Source organism: Pelophylax lessonae (assembly GCF_965119305.1).
Source record: "Pelophylax lessonae genome assembly, chromosome: 4".
NCBI lineage: Eukaryota > Metazoa > Chordata > Amphibia > Anura > Ranidae > Pelophylax > Pelophylax lessonae.
This window is the reverse complement of record NC_138771.1, coordinates 102,449,160-102,476,039: the sequence shown is the minus strand read 5'-3', so window position 1 is coordinate 102,476,039 and position 26,880 is coordinate 102,449,160. Positions and strand designations below refer to the sequence as shown.

Sequence of the window (26,880 nt, the reverse complement as noted above, 5' to 3'; positions counted from 1 at the left end):
AGCAGGCAAGAGCATGGTCAGTGCCCAGACAAAGGTTAAGGCGGATGCCATCAATACATTTCACCTGTGTTCATTGTCCATAACATATGCTTGCCCATACCATAATCCCACCACCACCATGGGCCACTGGATTCACCATGTTGACATCAGCAAACCACTCACCCACACGATGCCAAAGATGAGGTCTGCCATCTGCCCTGTACAGTAAAAGCCGGGATTCATCCATGAAGAGAACACCTCTCCAAAGTGCCAGACGCCATTGATGGTGAGTATTTGCCCACTCAAGTCGGTTACGATAACGAACTGTAGTCAGGTCGAGACCCCGATGAGGACGTCAAGCATGCAGATGAGCTTCCCTGAGACGGTTTTTGACAGTTTGTGCAGAAATTCTTTGGTTATGCAAACCGCTTATTGCAGCAGCTGTCCAGGTGGCTGGTCTCAGATGATCTTGGAGGTGAAGATGCTGAATGTGGAGGTCCTGGTCTGGTGTGGTTACACGTGGTCTGCGGTTGTGAGGCCAGTTGGATGTACTGGCAAATTCTTTGAAACGCCTTTGGAGATGGCTTACGGTAGAGAAATGAATATTGAATTCACGGGCAACAGCTCTGGTGGACGTTCCTGGAGTCAGCATGCCAATTGCATGCTCCCTCAAAACTTGCGACATCTGTGGCATTGTGCTGTGTGATAAAACTGCACATTTTAGAGTGGCCTTTTATTGTGGCCAGCCTAAGGCGCACCTGTGCAATAATCATGCTGTCTAATCAGCATCTTGATATGCCACACCTGTGAGGGGGATGGATTATCTCAGCAAAGGAGAAGTGCTCACTAACACAGATTTAGACAGATTTGTGAACAATATTTGAGAGAAATATGCCTTTTGTGTACATAGAAAAAGTCTTAGATATTTGAGTTCAGCTCATGAAAAATGGGGGCAAAAGCAAAAGTGTTGCATTTATAATTTTGTTCAGTGCAGTAATGAATTACATTGAAATTTGTTGAAATTTGTTTCGTTTATTCGTTTTCTAATGAATTCCAAATTTTTAAAGGATTCAAATTTGCATTGGTGGAAAATGATCAGATTCGAATTCTGTGTAAAGAATAGCTGGTTGTTAAGGAGCGGGCCCTTCGGGTCTGGTAAGCATTCTAGGGGGAACACCACACCAAAATAAAAAATTGTGGTGGGGTCCCCCCCACTATCCAAACCCGACCCTTAGCAAACATGCAACCTGGCTGGTCAGGAAAGGAGGGGGATCATACCATACCAGGCCACATACCCTCAACATGTGGGGGGTGCTTTGACCCCCCACCCCAAAGCACTTGTCCCCTTGTTGTTGAGAATAAAGGCCTCTTCCCCATAACCATAGATGGTTGTTGTGGAGGTCTGCAGGCAGGGGGCTTATCAGAATCTGGAAGCCCCCTTCAACAAGGGGGCCCCCAGATTCCAGCCCCCCCATATGAATGAGTATGGGGTACTCAATCACCAAAAAAGTGTAAAACGTAAATAATACAGTACACAATTTTTTGACAATTCCTTTATTACAAACTAAAAAATAAAAAACCGATGTAGATGCCTGCTCCTCCTTCTGACACTTCCTAAATAGAGTCGGAGTCACCCGATGATGTCAGCGGATGACCCCGCCCCTTTGTGACATCACCAACTGGGACATGCTGGCTTGATGCCACTGATATCATTGGGTAACTCTGCCCCTTACCTATTTAGGAAATGTCAGACGGAGGAGCAGGCAGTCGGTGGGAATACCTACTCGAGGTCGGAGGTTTTTTTTTTTCTTTTTTCAGGTTCGGCGGTGTAGCGGATGGCGTGATTAAGGATGGATCTTCATTGAGGCACATTGTTTTTTTTTTTTTAATAAAGGAATTGTCAAATACTCGTGTACTGTTTTTATTTAGTTTTTACACTTGTTGGTGACTGAGTACTATGTACCCCATACTCATTCATATAGAGGGGGGGGGCTGGGATCTGGGGGCCCCTTGAAAAAAGGGGAGTTCCACCCACCAGCAGATCCCCACAACCACCTCCCATGGCTATGGGGAAGAGGCCCTTGCATCCATCGACATGGGGACAAGGTGCGTGCTTTGGGGTGAGCATGTGGTCTGATATGATTCAGGAGGGGGGGCGCTCGCCCGCCTTTCCTGACCTGCCAGGCTGCATGCTCAAATAAGGGTCTGGTATGGGTTTTTCAGAGACCCCAAACGGGGTGGGGTCCCCTAAAATGTTTTTTATTTTTTTTGGCGTGGGGTTCTTCTTAGAATCCTGAAGGGCCTTGTATGAATTGGGGGAGGGGGAACATGCTGTTTTTTTTTAAACTTTTCTATTGTTCTAGTGTTCTATCAAAATGCCGCCACCCATCAGATTGTGCAATGGAAGTGACGTTCAGACGGGTGACGGGTAGCTGTAATCTGATAGAAGACCCATGCGGGCGTCTTACTACACCCAGCTAAGTCTTTAATTTCAGAGTAGTTTTAGCAATAAAGTGAGCGTATATAAATAAATATAGTATATCTGTGATGCTGTTTGGATGTTACACTTGGAAAGCGTAAAGTGTTAGCAATGAGCTGTGCGGAGTGTACCAACATGTGCCACCTTCCCACTGCTGGCGTCCAGCTTCTTTAAAAATGTAACATCAAACAGCATCACAGACGCACACTCTTTGCTTACTTCGTTTTCTGTTCTGGATTCCACGCCACATATTTTTGAGAGTCCAATCACGGATAACAACAGACAAGCTGTCAAGATCCCTGTTTTGGATTCCTTGCTTCACTCAATTTGTGTTTTGGTAAGCGCATTACCATTGGGAGTCTGGATTGACAACATTTGATTCTACACATCACTTATAATTTCACAAATTATTGGACTGTTATGGACATTAATTTGGTCTATCATCAATGAGTAACATCTCTTGATTACTGGTCCCTGATCTTTACACAATATTTATAATTTTATTGATTTTTAGATTTATGGACATTCATTTGGTCTATCTAATGATGAGCGCGACTTGATTATTTACATAAAATAAATAAATGTGCAGATGAATAAAAAAATTATAAATAAATAAATGTGCAGATGACTATGGATGTATTCAACAATAAAGTGCAGCGATAACTACATGCACAACCCAGTGCCACTTCTGAAAGTGAGAAAAGTGTCCAATTACTTTTCTAAAATTAAAAAATCGAACAAATACTGATCAATCCAAAAAGTCCATCCAAGGCAGTAATGACAGGTGATTGGTGTTCTAGTTAAAAAAAACTTTGTGCTGGTGTAGCTTTTCCACCACCTAGTGCAAAATTGGCCACTCACCAAATGCACTCAGGCCACTAAGGACCTAAAGTGTCTGTAGTGGAAGGCAAACCCACTTATAGTAGCCAGAATCCCATATAGAGAGTATCACAATCCCAGGATATATTCTCTTAAGAAAAGATATAAAAAGACATCATTGTGCAATGCCCTTTATTAAAAAATTCAATAGAAATTAAAATCCAGATACACTCACATTTAGAAGTGCCTCCAATGGCACTCTCTGCTTGCATAAATTAATAATGTAAGGAATAGCTGCTCCGCAAACAATGTGCGTTCCAACAGCGTGCCACCCCACTGGGACCTGCCGCGAACCGGAAGTGATGTCACTCGGATACCTCAACTTACTTATTTATTTACTTACTTTATTGATTTATGCAAGCAAAGAGTGACATTGGAGGTACTTCTAAATGTGAGTGTATCTGGATTTTAATTGCTATTGAATTTTTTGGATTGATCACTATTTGTTAGATTTTTTAATTTTAGAAAAGACATTGGGCACTTTAATCACTTTCAGAAGCGTAGTTATCATTGCACTTTATTGTTGAATACACCCATATTCATATGCACATTTATTTATTTATAATTTTCTATTCATCTGCACATTGTTTTATTTTATGTGGCATCATTTCTATGTATGTCTGATTCTGCAGTAATATTCTATTTTTAGAAGATTTTTGATGCATTGTATTTATATAGCATTTCTTAATGCACTGATCGTTCAGCACTGAACATACAGCACGTCATTTATTTATTTATCATTATTGATCATCGAGCACAAATAACTTTATTAATACTGTAGCACGGCTTTTTACAAATTATCACATGAATATGTGTTAATGAGTAGCAGCGCCCCACTCATTACTCCTACAATCTGATGGGTAGCAGCATTCTGATAGAACAGTGATGGCGAACCTTGGCACCCCAGATATTTTGGAACTACATTTCCCATGATGCTCATGCACTCTGCAGTGTAGTTGAGCATTATTGAAAATGTAGTTCCAAAACATCTGGGGTGGCAAGGTTCGCCATCACTGTGATAGAACATCGGCATTCTTTTGCTGACATTTCAGCTCTTAGTGGGGAAGCCCGCTGATAGATGATAAATACATTTGTTGTTAAGGACGCAGCAGGTGGCCTTACTGGCCCGCTTCCTAACAACCTGCTATTCTATTCTTCACACAGAATTTGAATCGGTCGATTATTCTTCCACCAATCCAAATATGAATTGTTCCAAAAATGTGGAATTCCTTAGAAAATTAATAAACAAAACAAAATACTGTTAATGAAGCTAAATGGATTCCGAAACGAATCATTGAAACTAGATTAGAAACATAACAAATCTATCCTAAATTAAACAAATTTTCCCATTCTGCACATGTCTTACAATAATCACATTTTGTTGCTTTGCAGCCTGAAATGAAGACAGAAACAGTTTTTATTTTGTCCAACTGTATTTAAGTGTAACTTATAACATCCAAATAAAAGATATAACACCAACATGTAAGAATTTTTTTTAAAAAAAAAACAGAATCACTGAGTTGAAAAAGGATCACCCCCTTGCGTCAGTATTTTGTTGAACCACCTTCAACCACTACCTTAAAAAAGGCTTACCGCCCTCCTAAAAATTACCTTTTGCTTTAATTACAGCTTTCAGTGTATTGGGATATGTTTCTGCTAACTATGCACTTCTAGACTTTGCAATATTTGCCTACTCTTCTAAAGTTCAGTTAAATTTAACCACTTTAAGACCAGGCCTGTTTTTGACATGGGGTGTTTACAAGCTAAAATCAGTTTTTGTTGCTAGAAAACTACTTAGAACCCCCAAACATTATATATTCTTTTTTTAGCAGAGACCCTAAAGAATGAAATGGAGATTGTTGCGATATTTTTTATCACACCGTATTTGCTCAGCGGTCTTCCAAACGCAATTTATTTGGAAAAAATTGACCTTTTTGAATTAAAAAATAAGAAAACAGTAATGTTAGCCCATTTTTTTTCCATAATGGGAAAGATAATGTTAAGCCGAGTAAATAGATACCCAACATATCATGCTCAAAATTGCGCATGCTCGCAAAATGGCGACAAACTTTGGTACTTAAAAATCGTCATAGGCGACACTTTAAAAATTTCTACAGGTTACTGACTTAGAGTTACAGAGGAGGTCTAGGGCAGTTTACATATGTGGGTGGGGCTTCCGTATGCGTTCACTTCTGCGCGCAAGCTAACGGGGACAGGGCGCTTTAATTTTTTTCCTATTTATTTTATTTATTATTTTTTATTTTTACACAGATTTTTTTTAAAAAAGTGTGATCATTTTTATTCCTATCATGTTTACATTCCTTGTAATAGAAATAGGTATGACAGGTCCCCTTTATTGTGAGATCTGGGGTCAAAAAGACCTCATACCTCACAAGTACACTAAAAAAAAAAAAAAAGGGACCTTTAAACCGGTTGCTAGGCAATGACGTTTGACATCGCTCTGGTCTTCCAAGACCATAGAGTCGAGTGAGGGCCAGCTTGTCCTCACTTGACTTCCTGTCTAAGAGGATCCGGGACCGGATCGTTTTCCCCACTGCCGGCAGGTTCAGTAAGCAGGGAAAATGGCCGAGACACTGCGGGGGGGGGGGGCACCTCTTTTGCCGCACCGGAAAGGGTGATCCCGCTGCGAAGCCGCCACTGGGACCACCCTTACTTGAAAGCCGACCGCCTGCAGTTTAAAAAAATACCGGGGCTATGGCAGCTATCTGCTGCCATAACTCCAATATTTAGCTTTAAACAAATGACGTATATAGTCGTTAGGTGGTCCGGAAGTGGTTAATGGTGACCATTTGTGGGCTGCAATCTTCAAGTCATTCCACAGATTTTCAATGGAGTTAGGTTTGGGCTCTGACTAAGCAATACAAGGACATTCACCTTTTTCCCCTTCAACCACTGTGTGGTCATTTTTGCTGTGTGTTTGCTGTTATAATATCAAGGAACCTTCCAGTTCCCACCATGTCTCACATTCATTAACCCATATTTGTATAAAAGATGTGAGGGTCAAAATTTGCAACTTTGAGAAAATTTGGCGCTCTTGGATCACACACTATTTACCCTCCAACTCTGATGAATCCTTATTTTTACATTCAAGCTTCTTGTATGTATATTAAACGCTTGAGGTCGCACATTACCCCGGGGATTATCTTTAACCTTATCCCTATCCTTTTTTTTTCTCTTATTCCTATTTAATTTTCCTATTCTCCTTACTTTTCTTGCTCCTCTTTTTCCCTTCTTTTACTCTTTCCATGTGGTTCAGGTAGCAACATTTATACCTATGCTTTCTATACTTGTAACATTATATTGTTGTGCTTTAATAAGCTTCACATCTTAGTCGGTTATGATACACTGTACTAGATTTTGCTCCTTTCTAGATATTTTCAAGGACAAATTTTCTTATTTGCTATACCTATTTTTGAACTACTTGGTATTCATTATATTACATTGTATCTGTAATTATATTTATACCCATACTTTATGATGTTACTTTCCTATTTTTGCATCTAAACCTCCTTGTATAACATGTTAAAACTCAATAAAACAAATTTGACAAGAAAAGATGTGAGGGTCAATAATTCCAAATGTCCTTCCCATCTTTGTAGGTAGGGCTAATGTGGAAAAAACCCAAAGGACCCTTGAACATAATCATGAATTAAATTAAATATTAAAATATTTTAATAAGTAGTAAATTCTCAGTCAATAGAAAGACCAAGTAAAAAAACAAACACTGCCTGTGTTGTTTACCACTGCAATATGGCTGCTCCAACACGGGCCCCTTTCTCAGATGGTGCACAGAAAATGCCATATCTGGCAGTTCCTCTTATATAGCTCCAGTCATGTCACAGGACCCATCCATCAGTGTGGCATGTGATGTGCACAGGATGTGACTATATGGTCTTTTTTAAAACTGGCAGAAATATAAGTAATGCGTGATGATAGGATAGGACCCAGAATCAACATAACCCAGGCATCAGCTCCTCTAGACAGTTAGGAAGGCGTGTTTTTTTTTTTTTTTTTTTTTTTTTTAGGATACTTTCATGAGGACATATCTTGATTTCCTCACATAGTTTATATTTGGATTTCTTTGAATCTGTAGATGATTCTGCTACTTCTGTTATCCCCCAGCCCTTATGTTCAGCAAAAAGAGATCTATTGTACAGATTAAAAGCTTAACAGTGTTTTATTGATATTAGGAACATGATATACTATACATGTAAACATCATTGGGGTATTGAAAAGTCCTTGATCCTGCATTGTCTGGTTTTGGGAATAATTATGTACTTAAAATATGTATTGTAGAACCTCCTTAAATTCTTTCTGAAGAAGGGGATGAAAGTCCACAAAACACATTGAGGTACTCTGTGGCCAGTATAGCCTAGTATGTCTGTGATCTCACAACTATGTATGCAGAATGATATATTATTACCATAGGATACAATCTGGTAGACAAAAAGAACAAGACTTTACAGTCACTTTAACATTGCAGCGGGTTCCAGCAGGTTGGAGAATAGGCAGTTGTGTTGAAGCCCATTGTCTTCAAGCACAATGCTGCCTGTCTATGGCTATTGTTAAAGCCCAAAGCGAGAAACTGTCAAAGGTGGTGAAAAAATAATTACAGCTTCTGGAAATAAGAACCTTTATCAGTTTGCACCTTGGAAAAATAATGACTTGTACCAGGTGTTTTTTTATTTCAGTAGATTGTTTTCATCTTGGTTAGAATCCCATGAGTTTTTTCACTCCTAGAACTTTTACGTCTAGAGCTTATTCTAAAGTAGACAAACTGTTTGGTGTAAATATCACCCATTAACAAATGGCAGGGTACAAATTTTAAAGTGACCTTTGTGATACTTTTCTTAGCATTTCTAAATAATACTTAAAACTGCAAAGCATTTGTTTAATATTTTACAATAGCTAAGGAATCTGCATACAGCTAATTCCATTTCTGCTTAGTATTTTCACAAAGGCAGCTCATTAAATTAGATCTTTCCAAAGAGCGAGATTGTTCGGTGCAATAGTCTCGGGTCTTTCAATTAATTATAAGTATGCTAGCAATGTTATCTCCTTTATAAATGGACTTGCATCACTGCTCTACTAAACTCTGTTGCAATGTTTCAATAGTTCTGAATCTACCCATGAAAAATACACTCTTGAATTACTAATTTCACACAATTATTTTTTTGACTATGCTGTTATCACTTTGTTGGTGGGACTAACATTTAATTAGTATGTATTTTATTTGGTGAGTAGTGAATTGTTTAAGAAATAGAGTACACTACATTTCATGTAATCTTCTTTCATTTTGGCTCTTCTGAATACAGTTTTGCCTTTTTCTCCACTGTACATTTATTTCCCTGTAGTGCTAGAGTTCTTTTACCAAGAGCAATTACCTGCATGTAAGAAGCTTTATGATTGATGACTGGAGCAGCTCCATTCCCGGGACTGGCTGTTACTAATCCCATCTAGATTTTAAACCAATTGAAATAAAAACTACATTGGTTAACATTCCTCTTCTAACTCCAGAGGGTCAGAAAACACACAAGAAAACAATACACTCTGGGGCCCTTAAGAATGAATATTATATTGTTACTTTCTCTCAATATACTGTACACTGAAGAGTAATTCCCTTCTTTCCTTTAACAGACTGAATTTCATTGTATGATAGGTCTCTAAAGTCCTTTTTATCGCACAAGAAAAATAAAAAGGAAATTGAATGTAATTTGTATTGTCGCTGCCAAATCTTTCCAGACAAGAAGTCCAAGGAGAGATGGGTACTTTGGTAAAAAAAAAAGCAGCCCAGGGATTGGGCCATTTAGCTAGCAGCTGTTCTCGCCCTAAACTTCGCCTTCAAATTGTACCAATTCCCAGAATCCAATAAATGTGGATTTAGAGAAACAAAGGGATGTGATAAAAAAATGTTGAGATTCCGGGAACTGGAACATGCGGATCATAAGAATCATATAAGACAAAACTATAAGGATACAGTTGCATGTTTTGAATTACTGATGAGCAGACACAAGAAAACCTCCCCTATAAAGGAGCAATAGAATACAGTTTAAAAACCTTGAAATTGTTTGTGACTTTGTGCCGCAATAAAAAAGATGGGTTCATCAGAAGTCTATTTCTGTAACCCCTTTGTTAAGGTTATGATGAAAATGTATTAGAAAATTGCAAATAACACATTCTTTATAGTGCTTCCAGCCTATTCAGTAAAAAATTGAAAGGAAGCTACAATGCACTAAATACTTATGTGACATTAGTAAACTCAATTCAGATTGTTTTCAATGGGTTGCTGCATTTTGTAATTAGCATTTTGTTTGTTGTGATGTATATGGAATAATCCAGAGAATGTCAAAAGCTTCAGAAACTGTGTTACATCTTTCTGTGTGGATACTTTCAGGACAAAGTAACAAGTTTGATGATTAGCTCACCCCCTCTGGTTAGGGGTGAACGTGTGACTCCACTTTTACTCTCATGATGCAGCTCTGGGTGCCTAAGCAGCCAATTCCCAAGCCTGAAATACAATAATTGGGGATGAAGGGGGGCCCTTAACCTCATGTAATCTCTGACCCAGAACGCACATTTGATTCAGCGTCTGTAAACACTACAGGCTTATTCAGTAAATAGTAATAATGCTGGCCAATCAATGTAATAATACCTTCAAAATAATAAGAACACATACTTTTCCAAAGTTTTGATCTCCCACTATGTACATAGTATAGTAACCATAATGCTGTTAACTTATTGTTGCTTTTGGCAGATCAAGTTGCTGCCAGGATAATACCAAGAATACCAAGTTGTGTAGCAGGGTTTTAATAGTGATTATCTTCTAGGATGTTGTAATGTGATAGGTTACATTATTGACTCTCAGGTCTCCTAGCACCTAATATACACATGCTTGTTCCAGGTTGGTGACCCATCAAGTAAACCAAGATGGATAAAGCTGACACATTTGGTCTATGCGCCTTCAAAACAGGTCTGGAATGACTATGCCAGTCAATGTAATTAATACCCTCAAAATTATAGGAACACATACTTTTCCAAAGTTTTGATCTCCCACCATGTACATAGTATAGTAACCATAATGCTGTTAACTTACTGTTGCTTTTGGCAGATCAAGTTGCTGCCAGGATTTAAATACCAAGTTGTGTAGCAGGGTTGTAATACTGATTAGCTTCTGGGATGTCGTAATGTGATAGGTTACAATAATACATTTTAGGTCTCCCAGCACCTAATATACACATGCTTGTTCCAGGCTGGTGACCCATCAAGTAGTCCAAGATGGATAAAGCTGGCACATTTGGTCTATGCGCCTTCAAAACAGGTCTGTAATGACTATACTAGTGTTTCTTTACCATGTAAGTAGGCTCTTGCTCATTTATATCAGGTGGAGTTTTATATATCTGGATCAGAATTCTGATGCACTAAATTGCCAAAAGTATTAGGATGCTTGAATTTACACGCACATGATCTTTAATGGCATCCAAGTCCTAGTCCATAGGGTTTAATATTGAGTTGGCTCACTCTTTGCAGCTCTAACAGCTTCAACTTTTCTTGGAAGGCTGTCCACAAGGTTTAGGAGTATGTCTATGGGAATGTTTGACCATTCTTCCAGAAGAATTTGTGAGGTCAGGCACTGATGTTGGACAAAAAGGCCTGGCTCGCTGTCTTGGGCTCTAATTTCATTACAAAGGTGTTCTATCGGGTTGAGGTCAGGACTTAGGACTGTGCAGGTCATTCAAATTCCTCCACCCCAAACTCGCTCATCCATGTCTTTATGGACCTTGCTTTGTGCACTGAGGCGCAGTCATGTTGGAACAGGAAGGGGCCATCCCCAAACTGTTCCCACAAAGTTGGGAGCATGAAATGGTCCAAAATGTCTTGGTATGCTGATGCCTTAATAGTCCCCTTCACTGGAACTAAGGAGCCAAGCCCAACCCCTAAAAAACAACCCTCCACAATAATCCCTCCTCCACCAAATGATTTGGACCAGTGCACAAAGCAAGGTCCATAAATACATACATGCATGAGTGAGTTTGGGGTGGAGGAACTTGACTGGCCTGCACAGAGTCCTGATCTCAAACTGATGGAACACTTTTGGGATGAATTAGAGTGGAGACTGGGAGTCAGGCCTTCTCGTTCAACATCAGTGCTCACCTCACAAATGCTCTTCTGGAAGAATGGTCAAACATTCCCATATACACACTCCGAAACCTTGTGGACAGCCTTACCAAAAATGGTGAAGCTGTTATAGCTGAAAAAGGTGGGCCAACTCAATATTGAACCCTACAGACTAAGACTGGGATACCATTAAAGTTAATGTGAATGTAAAGGCAGACGTCCTAATACTTTTGACAATATAGTGTAGATATAGTAGAGGTAGTTCTGAAAGAGTAGTGAGAGTAGTGCCAAACAACATAAGAAGTTTCATCTAAAAACTAATTTAGTTTATGGTAAAAATTTGACACAAGGCAATATCTTTCAGGTATTATATAAAGGTTCTCCTTTATCAGGGCTGACTACATTTTAGCTGGTTAGAGCAGGCTACCATGTTGTGCAGAGCTCTATCAATGCAGAGATCAAAGTGTTACACTGTGAGCGAACCACAGATGGGATTATAGATCCCCAGGATTGGAGAAAACAGAACTAGAAGTAATGGTAATCCAATGTCTTACAAGCTCCTTTTGACCTAAGAGAGACCTATCTATAGCTTTCACAGGAGCTGTCTGTATTGGTCCATAGCATCCAAATTTTAAATATCCAGTTGTCATTTTCTTACAATTACCAATCTGAGTTCCATCACATAATTTACAACTTAGACAAATATGAAATGATCTTTAGCTACCTAGTGCATTGTGGGTCTTTGACATCAATACAGACTGCAGAGAGTCTGATTTTAATCAAACATACCTTTTCGTTGATGTAAGAGGATCAGAAGAAAGCAGGGAGAGTTTGGAAATACTATATATACACAAACGTGGCTGCTCGTATGGACCCATATAATGCATATTACACATAGTTAGCTAGTTACTGTATAAACAATATCTCACAAAAGTGAGTACACCCCTCACATTTTTGTAAATATTTTATTATGTCTTTTCATGTGACAACACTGAAGAAATTACACTTTGCTACAGTGTAAAGTAGTGAGTGTACAGCTTGTATAACAGTGTACATTTTCTGTCCCCTCAAAATACAGTACCTCAACGCAAAGCCATTATTGTCTAAACCGATGACAACAAAAGTGAGTACACCCGTAAGTGAAAATATACAAATTGGGCCCAATTAGCCATTTTCCCTCCTCTGTGTCACGTGACTCGTTAGTGTTACAAGGTCTCAGGTGTGAATGGGAAGCAGGTGTGTTAAATTTGGTGTTATCGCTCTCACTATCTCATACTGGTCACTGGAAGTTTAACATGGCACCGTCATGGCAAAGAACTCTCTGAGGATCTGAAAAAAAGAATTGTTACTCTACATAAAGATGGCCCGGGCTATAAGCAGATTGCCAAGACCCTGAAACTGAGCTGCAGCAAGGTGGCCAAGATCACACAGGGGTTTAACAGGACAGGTTCACTCAGGACAGACCAAAGAAGTGGAGTGCACATGCTCAGCGTCATATCCAGAAGTTGTATTGGGAAATAGGGTCCAATTTGGATATTGTAATTTAGGGGTTTACTCACTTTTGTTGCCAGTGGTTTAGACATTAATACCTGTGTGTTTAGTTATTTTGAGTGGGCAGCAAATTTACACTGTTATACAAGCTGTACACTCACTACTTTACATTGTAGCAAAGTGTAATTTCTTCAGTGTTGTCAAAAAATGAAAAGATATAATAAGGTTGAAAAAGTCCATCTAGTTAAACCAATAGAAAAAAATAAAGACAAAAAGTAAATAAATAGAAAACCTCCATATATACATTCCTTTACCAACAGTTGTTGGAGAGAAAGGAAAAAATAAATCATTGTCCAATTTGCTCTAGCAGGGAAAAAAATAATGTCTTCCTGATCCCCCAGAAGGCAATGGAATATTCCCTGGATCAACAATCTCTGGTGGTATTACTTATACATGTTAATATCCAGTTTTACTGTATTTTGTGCATTTAGGAATACTTCCAGCTTTTACATAAAACAGTAATAAAATAGCATTCTGAGCTGGCCATAACTAGTTCTTGAGGGAAGCAATCTTTTTAAAATAATAGCAAACTTTAATGAGATATAACACTGCTGTACCCTCCATTAGCAAAAATTAGCACATGCAGACAGGCATTAAGTCCCATATGCAGGTATCATGTGTTCTGGTCTGGACATTAAGTCTGTATGCATGCGTTACTTAAAATTAATAAAGGTGCATAGCTGTGTACAGCTACCTTCACCCATTCATGTCTATTTGCAGCTTTACACAGCTCCAAGACATCCCAGTCACCACAAACACAGTGTATTCACACTTCATAGGCAAAGGCGCCCATGTGCATGAAGCCTTAAACTAGCAGAAACAATCAAAAATGCTTGAATATGGGGGGGGGGGATTCTTTCTTAGCTTCAAAAAAGGATTTAGACACTTACATTAAAAAAAAAAAACAGTATTTCAATAATGTTAAAATTCACCCATGACTGGAGTGGCTTGAAAGCCTCTGCACCATTGCCAACACTCTGTTCATGCTCCTCTTCTTCTCTCTAAGTAAACTGTGTCTACACATGGCGAACGGTAGAGGAAATCCCCTAAATTATTATGGCCTGGATTGGGAGCAGGGTCAAACTGGAGTCGGTCACATGTCCTGCGTTGTCCCTCAGCTTTTTTAGGCTCTTCCCCCAGGCCATGCAAAGTGGACTAGAGCTGTTAGAGCTGTCAGTCAATGATATGATCTGCCCCAAGGCTTTGATGGGTGAATCAGATCCTTGACTGACAGCTCTACTTTGCTTTGCAGTGTCGGGGGGGGGGGGGCTGAAACAGCTAAGATGATGTAACAGGACACATTACCGGCTCTGGCTTAGCCCACCCCCAAGCTGGGCCACGCTAAAGGTGAAAAAGGAAAAAAACTCACGCGACCCTCCTTACACAAAATGAAAAAAGGTATTTGTTGATTAAATATTAAATTGCTTCACATGTCATCAGATGCATGCTGGTGTGCCCCATAATTTAGATGCAGCCCTACTGCCAGGGTTTAGAATCACTTTAAGTGCAAAAATTACCTTCAGGATATGCACTTTTCCTCTGGTTGGGTAATGGATTTTTCTTATTATTATCATTAGAGTCACCTGCAAACACAAAAAATAGGAGGTATTACTGAAGTGAAAATTTTACATGCTAAAAACTGCAAATCCCAAATAAACAACAAATATAAGCAGACAAAATGTGTTGGCCCTTCTGTATATTTTAGCTGGTGCAACATATCTCAAATCAGAGGCCCGTTCGTCATGTCCAGTTTCAAATCACAGTTATATCTGTTAACAATCATAACAATCATATGATTTAAACATATATTTAAATTATATAGTAAACATAACTATAAACTAAGCAAAAAAAAAAGCCAATAACAAAAAAAAATATTCTCTGTCCCATAATTATCATAATGTGTCATAGAGGAGATATTTTTTTTCCTTTCCCTCCTCTTTGACACATTATGATCATTATAGGACAGAAAACATATATATGGCTTTTGCTGTTCTTTACTTCGTTTGTATTTATATTTATTATATCATTTAAATCTATTTTTTAATAATATGTTATGATTGTTCACAGATATAATTGTAGTTTCATATTGGAAATGATGAGCTAGCCTCTGCTTCACAGTAAATCACAAATAATTAATTTGTGATAGCAAAACGTGTCAATTTTAAGCTCTGTGTAAAAGCTATAAGATTTGGAGCTAATATGATGAGTTTTAATGACAATAATGTGTCCCCTAAATAAACAATTAAATATGTTTTTGATTATTACAAAATTGTATGCTGTGTAATATAATAGAAACCTTCTCTAAGGTAGACTAAAAGTTCCCCATTTTTCTCCCCAGAAGTAGGTGTTCCAAATAGGGTGCTAATGACTACAAACTATTTAGGGAATACAGTCCTGGCCAAAAATATTGGCATCCCTGCATTTCTGCCAGATGATGCACCACTTCACCCAGAAAATTGTTGCAATTACAAATGTTTAGGCATTCTAATGTTTATTTCTTTTGTTTGTATTGGTATAACACAAAAAAGTGGAGAAACAAAAAGCCAAAAAAGCCAAATCTGACACATTCCACAAAAGACTCAAAAAATTGAACAGAACACTTCTAGGTTGCCATATTGCATTGCATTTTATAGAAAATAACATTTTATATGGTTGCTATGTACATTATCCCCTGTAAAAATGCTTTTACCAATGTAATTTTTTTTGTAAGAAAATACCTTTTTCTTCTTATTTCAGCCGCACTACCAGCTGTGGCGGCCTAGGTTATTACGTCACTAGGCAAATTGCAAGGGCTCCTGGGATAGCGACGCCATGTATCCCAGCAGTCCTAGTGATGAAATCTTGTGTTATTTTCAGACAGGAAATGACACGAACGGGAGACCTGGGATGTCCTGATTGACAGGTTGCTATAGCAATGGGGCAGGAACTTACACTGACGCCGCCATTGCTATGGCAACCTGTCAAGAAGAGTGAGAGCAGTGCAGCTTTATTACTGCGAAAGTGCTGGGTAGCCAGCTGCACCTTATCCAGGAAATACACATGAGTGGCCTTCAGATGCCCACATCCTCGATGGCCCCTGCCTCCAAGATCATGTAAGTTATTACAGATTAAAAAATAACAAGCATGAAAGCAGTTAGGACAGCATCCAAATTTTAATGTACTAGTACTAACAATCATGGGGAATCTTTTAAAAAAAAATGATTATGGGGACTGGAGCTTCACTTTAAGGGAAAACCAACAGGCTGTATTTTTTCTCCTAGGTCCCCAAGCACAATATAGCAATGACATAGTTGCCAACATTTAAAAAAAATTCCAGGGACACTTTGCAGCACAGAGATCAATTACCACACCCACTTCCCGGAAGCTCCGCCCACTCTGCATAATTAATCCCGTCTACTTATCAGATTATAGAGTGTACTCAATATAGAGAGAATTACAGAAAATTAAAAAAAAGGAATTTCAAACTTAAGGCCACAGTAGAAGAGTTGGAATAATTCTCCCATTCAGCTGCACTACTTCTGCGTAACATTTATGGGCAGCCCGATTAACAGGCGCTTCCAGGGACAATATAAATTACCTGGGACAGGCTCCTATTTGCAGGGACTGTCCCAGGAAAAAAGGGACAGTTGGCAAGTATGCAATGAATATATCCACCTTATGCATGGGAAAGAGGAGAAGCTGATTTTGACTGTGTTCCTGCAGGTGATGTGATGAAGTGACGATTGCTAGCCAGTGGTAAGGCTCCCAATCATGTGACCATTGTGATAGCCAATCACAGTGGACACATGATTGGCCAATCATTTCCAAGGTGTTCAGAAAGGGATACCAGTGAGGGCAGGAAGTGGTAAAATGCACTCTTTCCAACATCTGAGCTGCCTGCCAACAGATGCTACCTTCAGCCGCAAAAAAAGCAGGAGAAGTGCAAAGTATTACAGTCAAACAATTACTACAGCCTATTATGTAGCAAATGTTTGTCAGGGACAAGTTAAAAAAAAAAGAATAGTAACTGCAATGCATACTGAAGCTGATGACTGTAAAAGATGGACTGTCTATGGCTTATGCAGATATTCAATAATGGAATAAGCAAACAAGATGGATTACAACTGAATATACTCAAAATATATAAAAGCCTGTGGCTCAGGAATAGATAGCGAAGAAGTTGTCATAAAGCATAGACCATGCACAGTTTCAAACAACAATACTTTTTCAGTATAAAGGACAGAATAGCCAAATCCTTAATACAGATTAGCACAAGATCACAATTGTCCATTACATGTGCCCTGTCATCTCACTTTAATTTGCTGCTCACAGTAATTCCTCCCCATGTTCCTTTGGGATTGAGCAGAAAATGAACTGTCCGTTGATGTTGGGGAATTGATATGATTCAAATTCTGTCACGATTGTTAAAATAATCTTCTTTAAAGTACAGTACACACAACAAATACAATGAATTAGAAGACATTCTGAACAGGGACCACAAGCATTCAAACTTGTACAACATGACTACTAGAATTTTGGAATATGACAATGGAGAGACGAAAAGGTTAAATTATTGCTGCATCACTTTAAGCTGGATATGACAGGCTAAAATCTCCATTAAGCAATAAATACTTAAACAAAGTGACATTAATCCTGCATATATTAGCCCTTAATACCGGGGTGCCCTAACAACACTGCTGACATATTGGAGCTGATTTACTAAAGGCAAATAGACTGTGCATTTTGCAAGTGCAGGTGCACTGTGAAGGGGCATTTGCTCCAGAGGTTAGTAAATAAAGTGGAACTTCACTTTGCAAAGAATACCCAATTACACACAAGAGAAAAAAATAAGAATGTTTGCTTGCAGATGATTGGATGGTAAAAGTCAGCAGAGCTTTTCCTCATTTACCGAGCTCTGGAGCGAATGCCCTTGCAGAGTGCAACTGTACTTGCAAAGTGTACAGTTTACTTGCCTTTAGTATACTGTATCAATCTCATTGAGTTTTAAAGATAACGTAATAATGATAAAGAGAAACAAATTATATTATAGAGAAGGATTCTGAAGAGCATTGGGATGCCTTTAAATCTGTGTACAAGCAAACACTGTTAAACATGGACTTCTGCAATAAAAGGTTTTATCAGATAATATAACTATTCCTGATTGGCTTAAAAATACAGTGGGGTTCATTTACTAAGACTGGAGAGTGAAAAATCTGGTGTAACTCTGCATAGAAACCAATCAGCTTCCAGTTTTTTTGTCAAAGCCTAATTAAACAAGCTGAAGTTAGAAATGTATAGGCTACCATGCAACCTCACTGAACCATAATTAGGTATCTTACTCCAAGGGGAATGAAGGAAAGGATTTTTCCTTATGCAGATGATACCTGGATATACTTAGATAGAAAGCTACAGTTTATTCATATATTGCTCAGGATCATTGATATAGTTGGCACTTTTTCAGGACTAAAAGTTAACTGGGACAAATGCACCACATTCCCATAGGACAAACTCGGCTTATTGTTTCCTCATTAGTCATTCTGTTTAAATGGCTCAAAAAATTTAAATAATTAGGAATTATGATTCAACACTCCCTACAAGACTATGTCAAATTGAACCCTCTTCCTTTGCTTATACAAGGTTTACTGGAGGATTTGACCTTGAGTGGTATCTTGTTTATTGTATGTCATATTGAACATGACCCTACTAGTCAGGACTATGACAGCCAAAGTTAAAATGTGGCAATCCTTCCCACTAAACCTAATAGGATGCATACACTTTTAAATTTAAATTGATCTATTTCCCAAAATCCCTTTATGTCCTATATTCAGCCACAGTGTATATTCCAAACAAATACTTTATATCCATACACTCCTTACATTTCTTACATATAAGAAATGAGAAGCATTTATGCTACACAATAACAGATGCAGTCTTCATGTCCATAAAGATATGGGAGACCTATCAGTACTAAATCTTTTACTATTAGGCAGCTCAGCTGACTTATGTTATTGACTTGCTTAGTCCCTCCGTTCAAAATATGGCCACTGCTTTAGCAGCAGCAATACAAAATTCATATGAGAGGCTGACAAATCAATTGTTCAAAGTCAAACTCCCCCCTCCATCACTGTGACAAAAACTCACCTCTAGGCCTAGGTGTAATAACATGGCACAAAGTGCCATAAGGGTACCAAGGTCGGAATCTGACCTAATACTCCTATATGGTTTCAAGTAGAAGTCCACCTTAACACTAAAATCCCTGAATCTATAGACATCCATGATCTAACATTAACCGATCTAGCCCTGTAAAGAAACAATCAGTATACATACATTTTTATAAGCTGATCCAACCCGATCCTGAGCTGTCAGCCATGGCTTCACTGTGGAGGCGGGTGCAGAGGACACATCTGCTAATGGAAGCCCCATAGTAAGTCTATGGGTGACATCACTCCCCAGTCATTTCACAGCCATTGTCGGTCGTGTCCTCTGCAGAGCTTCCGCCACTGGAAACCGTATTGGATCGGCTTCAAAAAAGGTATGTGTACTGATTTCTTCCTTACAGGGCTAGATAGGTTATAGTTAGATTGTGGATGTCTATAGATGTAGGGATTTTAGTTTTAGGGTGGACTTACACTTTAATTTAAACTCCAAAACTTTCTACGAGTATGCATATGCACTGGGATGGGCTCAGAAAGGGATTCATCATTTATATGAACATGAAAAATAACTTTGAGTTGGCCAACCACCACTTTTTATAGATACCTTACTCTCACACATGCTATTAAGGCATAACTGGGATTTATGGACTCTAAATATACTGGTCTCTCCTATTAAAAGTCTACCACCTGCATCAGCAGTTCCCAAGCAGGTGACGAGCATTGATTGTTTACTCCAACCACATACCCCTGCTCTCTTTGACAAAGCTTGGTTATAGTGGTTCAGAGATCTCCCTTACTTATTAACCACTTAAGGATTGGAAGGTTTTACACCCTTAATGACGAGGCCATTTTTTGCACTACGGCACTGCTTTATTTTAACTGACAATTGCGCGGTCGTGTGATGCTGTACCCAAATAAAAATTATGTTCTTTTTTCCCCCACAAATTAAGCTTTCTTTTGGTGGTATTTGATCACCTCTGCAATTTTCATTTTTTGTGCTATAAACAAAAAAAGAGCGACAATGCTGAAAATAACAAAACAATATTTTTTACTTTCTACTATAAAACATTCCCAATAAAAAAAAATTAAAAATCAAATATTTTCATAATGTTAGACCAATATGTATTCTGCCACATATTTTTGGTAAATTTATCGTGTCTACAAACTAGGAGAAAGATTTATGTCATTTTTATTTATTTTATTTTTTTACTAGCAATGGCAGTGATCAGCTATTTTTAGTGGGACTGCGACATTGTGGAGGACACCTAACTGACATTTTTGACACCTTTGTGGGGATCAGTGACAATACTACAGTAATCAGTGCTAAAAATATGCACTGTTACTGTACTAATGACACTGGCAGGGAAGGGGTTAACACCAGAGGCGATCAAAGGGTTACATTTGTGCCTAGGGGGTGCTTTCTAACTGTGTGGGGGATGGGCTCACTGGATGAACACAGAGACCTGTGCTCCTAAATAAGAGGAACACAGGATCCCTGTGTTCATAACTGACAGAACAGCAGTCTGCCTTGTTTACATCGGCAGACCATCGTTCTGTCCCAATGGGGAGCGATTGTGGTTGCCCAGCAGACATCTCGGCCGCCGGATCCACTGATTGGCTCCCGTCGCGCCCACCCTAACTGCTACATGAAGCGACATACATGTACAGTTCACTGTTTTGTGTAACAGAGCCGACCTGCCGCAGTAAAACTACGGTGGCTGGTCGGCAAGTGGTTAAAGAAGATTCTGTGGAAGTGGGGGACTGTGTTTTCAGTCTACAAGATCTCTGCTCACAATTCTACTTCATTCACAGACTACATTATGTAGCCAGGTGCTGGGCTACAGCAATATGGAGAAGGAGACATTGCCTTTTATTCTTCTTTATACTAAGATACTTATTATTATATATGTATTATTGTAGTTTAACTTCTTTAACCACTTTACCACTGAGCCTATTTTTGACACTTTTTGTTTACAAGTTGAAATCAGTATTTTTTCCTAGAAAACTACTTAGAACCCCCAAACATTATATATATTTTTTTAGCAAAGACTGGAGAATAAAATGTCGGTCATTGCTAAATTTTTTGTCACGCGGTATTTGCGCAGCGATCTTTAAAACGCCATTTTTTTGGAAAAAATTTGAAAAATCACATTTCACTGCATTTAAAAAATACTAAACAGTAAAGTTAGCCCATTTTTTTGTATATTGTGAAGGATGATGTCACGCCGAGTAAATAGATACCCAACATGTTATGGTTTAAAATTGCGCCCCCCCGTGGGATGGCGACAAACTACGGTCAATAGAGATCTCAATCTGCGACACTTTAAATTTATTTAACGGTTACAAGTTTAGAGTTAGAGTGTAGTTCTTTTTTTTAATTATTGCCCATGCTCTGGCGATCGCGGCGATACCTCACATGTGTGATTTGAACAGCGATTTAATTCGCGGCTCGACTTGCGTATACGATTTTTTTTGTGCGCGAGATAACGGTGACGGGGGCGGCTAAATTTTTTTTTTTTCCTATTTATTTTTTCTTTAACTTTATTACAGGTTTTTAAAAAAAAAAAAAAAATCTGATCACTTTTATTGCTGTCACAAGCAATGTAAACATCCCTTGTGACACCAATATGTAGTGAAAGGTACACTTTATGGAGGGATCGAGGGTCTAAAAGACCCTAGACCCCTCCACTACACTTCCCTGTATGCAAAACGCCGAAGACGGCATTTTTGCATACAGCCGTTTTTCAAATCTGCCGCCTTTTGCAGCACAGTAACCCGGAAGTGACGTCATGGACGCCGCCTCCGGGTTACGTCCTCGGAGACCCGATCAATGCCGTTTCCTGCATTCATCGGGACTCCATCCAGCCAGTGGACGTGTCGGCTGGGTGCTCGGGGCTCCCGGTGGGACGGGAGCCCCGAGCAAAGCCACGGAAGGTGGCGGGAGGGGGGGAACGTCCCCTCCCGCCCCCGGGTAACGATCGAGCGGCTCCCGAGCCGCATCGGTCATTACCGATGGAAAGCCGACCGTCGGCTTCAAACCACCGTAACGGGATGATGCCTCTAGCTAGAGGCATCATCCCGGTATAACCCCGCAAAGTCAGCCGACGTAGGTCTACGTGGCTAGACGTTAAGTGGTTAATTAATGTGTTTTTTTTTTTTTTGCAAACGTGTGATTGTGCGGGTACATGGGTACATATAAAATTAAATAAATCAAAACTGATACTTATCTAGTTGCTTCAATGTTCAACTTTATTGTTTCTGTCTTGTAATGTAAAACAACTATAACTAAAATACCCTAAAATAACTGAAACAAAGGCAAGCTACACTGCATCAGTTTCCACCTATATTTTGCAAAAACTGTATGATGTCCTGGCAGGTAGTCTTTGAGGGGAGAGTAAGCCCAACCAAGCTGGTGGAGTTATGGGGTGCCAGGGATATCAATTAGCAATACCATGTATTTTGTTAAAGCGGCATTAAACCCGAAATCAGAAATGTCATATAATGCAGCTTCCCTGTTATTAGATGTGATGACTGCATTCGTTTTCTTTTTTTTAAGTTTCCTTCCCTTTGTTTTCACCTTGTGTTCTGGCCAGTGACACACCTCCTGTATTAGAGTGCCTGCACTCCGGATGAAGGAGCACTGGAGCACCTTTGGACAACAGCATTGTTAATGAAGGGGGGTGAGAAATACTAGCATATTTAGACACAACAAATGAAAGCCAAACTCCAGATCACAGTTTTTAAGCAGTTACTACAATACATTTTTCCTTTGGAGATAAAGGTTTTACATAAATAAACAAAAGTTGATCATTGCAAGCACTTCTGTCAGTGGTAAATGGTTTGTCTCAGCTCTCTAACTGCTAAAAGGGAGCTTGTTCTTTTGAAAACAACAAATTTACAGGCCAGATTATCAGGGGAAAACAAAGGAAAGAAAGCCTAAAAAAGAAAACGAATGCAACCATTACATCTAAGAATTGGTAAGCTGCAATATAATAAATGTTTGCTTTTGGGTTTAATACCGCTTTAAGTTAATATCCATTTTGTACACTATAGTCCAATGCAAAATGAAGAGTAGCTTTAATGTCTTATTAATATATTATGGATATTAAAGCTGAAATTAAAACTCATTTTACTTTTAGATATTTATTTTACTAAACATTTCAAGTAACGTAAATTACTTGCTTAGATCAAGGCATTTATCCTTTGAGTTAAACCAGTTTGATTTTGTTTTATTGATTAATTTCCAAAAATAAATAAGATCCTCCAGAATACCTGCTTGCATAGAAAATGTGCAGCAATAACATTCAAAGTTATAGTGTGTTTGGGCATTTAGCTTCTGAAATCTAAACAGCAGGCACATTTCGCTGTCATTGGACATAGGTATAAGCATGAATAATTTGGAAATTGTGCCAGCAAGCCCCAAAGGTAAACACTCTGCAGTCTTAGAAGAACATCATTGCATTTTATCCAAGGCATTCAGGGAGGTGAATATATTGGTTTAGAACATTTTAGTATTAACTACTTCTTATTTTTGAAAAAAATTATAAATAAATATTTTTACTAACATCTTAAAAAATCTGTAATGAAAAAACATATTGGAAATTGATACAAATTTTTATACTAAAGGTGCATTTCAGTGGAAATTTAAAAGGAAGCCTTGATATGCATATAAAGAGCATAGAAAACCTGTTCAGCACTCCTCTCTTTTGCGGGTAATCTGGTGATGTAGGCAAGCACCTGCTTGAGATGTTAGAACTCAATGCTGCCACTTATATACAGCAAGCACTGTAATTTTCACAGCCATCAAACAGATTAAAACCATGGAAGTTTATATGTAATTAGAGAAGTAGGAAGAAAAGAAAAAAAGGAAGTTACAAATCATATATTTCAAAAACTACACTGCTACTGGCATATTGACCTTGTTGGATGGTCTGTGAAATCTTGCAGTTGTTTACAACTTAAGTAAAATAAAGTAGGAGTAAACCTATAGGTAAGCCTATAATAAGGCTTACCTATAGGTACTGTAAATATCTCCGAAACGTGCACTGTTTAAGAGATATTTACTTTAAATGCAGCTGGTGACTGCACTGGCGCATTTGTGCTCTGAAGGAATTACATAACTGTGCGGTTTCTTTAAATTTATATCGTAAACAGCAATGTCATCACCGGTTCGGCCAATCAGATAGCCAAAGCCCGTGAAGACGGAGGAAGACCAGGTGAGGATGGAAGCACCTTCAGAGGTGACAGTGTGCCACTGGAGGACTTCATTTTCAGGTAAGTCTGTCATAATGTGCTAGTATGCGATGCGTACCAGTACATTATGACATAACCTGCCCTGGGCTCTTTGTTTTTTTTTGGTTCTGGTTTACTACCACTTTAACTAAATTTTTTAATTTTAGCTAATTTATTGGGGTTACATGATAGCATTAGCAGATCACTGATGATCTGCTCCTGTTGCCTGAAAATGCTTTTTTTTAAAAAAAAAAAAATTTAGGTATATTGCCCATGCAGCCTGTGCTAATAGACAGAGACCTACATAAAAAAAGGTAATGGAAAAAGTTTTAAAATGTCCTTTTCTTTTTTTTTTTTTTTTTTTTTTACATTTCTTCAGTTACTTCCTGTTTTCTGGCCTAGGCCAAAATTATGTCATACATCCCAAGATGTCTGAAGGAAGGGTTTTCTAAGCTAAGTACACCCTCCCGCTTGCATCCCTTAGTTAAAAGAGGAGTTTGGCCTTTAAAAAAAAAATACATATCTAGGAGGATGATGCACATGTCCTCTGCTGAATCTAAGATTGAGAGCCGAGCGATCGAAGATCGCTGATTGCTCGGTTCTCAAAGCTCAGTGAGCAGAGAGCTGGTGGGGCAGGAATGGCCAGTGCAGGCTCTCAGTGGCTTGCTGAGAGGCTACGTTGGGTGCCAGTCTAGTGGGCAGATCCCTACTCTATTGTAGCGATCTTGCCCCAGGCTGGACCGGCTCTGTGATATCAACCGACAGTGGGCTTCAGCCCGCTGTCTGCTGAAAATGGGTCACAGGGGTGCAGAACAAACTGCACTCCTGTGACCCACAGGAGAAGTACAGCCAAATGAGCTTTTCTCCTTTAAAGGTAGATAGTTTTGAGGAAATAAATGGTCGATGAATCAAGATGGCTGTGGCTGGAAACGCTAGGGGTGTTTTTCTCAACAAAATAAAGCATGGAGACATAAAGGGATTGGTAAGTTGGCTTATAATATTAAAAAATAATTTTACATTTTCGGTTTGTGGTGCTGGGATGCAGTAAAGTTCTGCTTTAAACTTTACTTGTACATGGAGAAAGCAATTGTGTTTACTAACAAACAATTACAGGAAATTAATTAAAATAGTTTGAAACATTTTTCTTGCCTGAATTATCTTAGTTTGCTGAGGCATGTCTGGTATTGCTAAATGCATTGTAATATTTGCTTTCATTTTCCATAAAAATAGGCCATAAAACACAAAGAATGTGATCCCTTAGCCAAGAAACAATCCAAGAAAAACATATACACACTGGCATTTTATCAGAGGAAAAAAAAAAACTTTATCATCCATGCCTTGCATTTACAGATGGACAGTTACTTGTATTTCACATGCCAAGCATTCTTTTCTTTGCCAAGCACTATGAAATAATGTTTCTTGAAAGTGATTGCTGCTCCATATCCACCTGCTGCCAACTCTTTTTACTAGCCTAAAGAGGATCAGTCAGCTTCAGAAAATGGTGTTTTAGTTTTGGACACACTAAGCTTAGCATATAAAGTACAGCTGCTGAAGAGACGTGTCCTGTAATACTGGTAACTGTTTGTTTATGATAACTGCCTTCATAAGCAGTTGATAAATTCCAGTTTTTAAAAATAAATCTGGCCATACATAACAACAGATTGTCATTTAAAGGAAAACTGTAATGTTTTTTGGACATTTTTTCATGTGGATGTAAACCCAATCTTTAAAATCTTATATACCTTTTAAAATGTTGATGGTATTTCAAAAGCAATTTCTGGTATCTATAAATCTGCAGCTTTCGTTGAAATAATCACTGGTGATTCTGCCATAAAAGGTCTTATTAACTGCTTCCAGTCAAGGCTAATTATGATATTTATGTCATGCATGTAAAAATTAGCATTATTTTGCTAGAAAAATTATTTGGAACCCTGAACATAATATAGAGACTCTAAAGAATAAAATTGTTGTCCACTAAAATCAGATTTAGTGAACACAAACACAATATAATACCCAATTTTTGGTAAGCAGTAAAAGATGTTATAAAAAGTAAATAGATACCTAACATGTTACGCTTTAAAATTGCCTATGCCCGTGGAACAACACCAAACTACACTACCTAAAAATCTCCATAGGTGACACTTTAACCACTTCCTTACCGGGCCATTGTAAAATGACGACGGCAGGAACACTTTTTCGATCCAGGCAGGCGTCATATGACGTCCACGTGGATCCACTGCTCTCCCGCCCCCCCGGGGGCACGCATCGTGGCGATCGGGGATGCATGGTGTCCATCGGGACACAGCCTGTCCCCGATCGGTATAAAGAGCCATTAAAAAAATGTCTCTTTAACATGTGACCGGCTGTGTCCAATTACAGCCGGCCACATGCACTTCCCTCATGCACGCCACTAGCGTGCCCCTAGGGGCGCGCAGATCGGCGATCGGGGATGGAGAGTGTCACTCTGACACAGTCCATCCCTGATCAGGG

The 26,880-nt window shown here is 38.8% G+C and overlaps 1 protein-coding gene across 1 annotated transcript in view; it reads right to left on the bottom strand.

Annotated features, from left to right (window-relative positions):
- Positions 1-26,880, bottom strand: part of LIPC (lipase C, hepatic type) — a gene marked incomplete at its 3' end in the record, with an annotated part of 190,570 nt that overhangs the window by 100,068 nt on the left and 63,622 nt on the right. Inside the window, exon 3 of the mRNA XM_082253487.1 lies at positions 14,542-14,600. Within this exon, the coding sequence (XP_082109613.1) occupies positions 14,542-14,600 (59 nt within the window). The remainder of the gene's footprint in view (positions 1-14,541; positions 14,601-26,880) is intronic.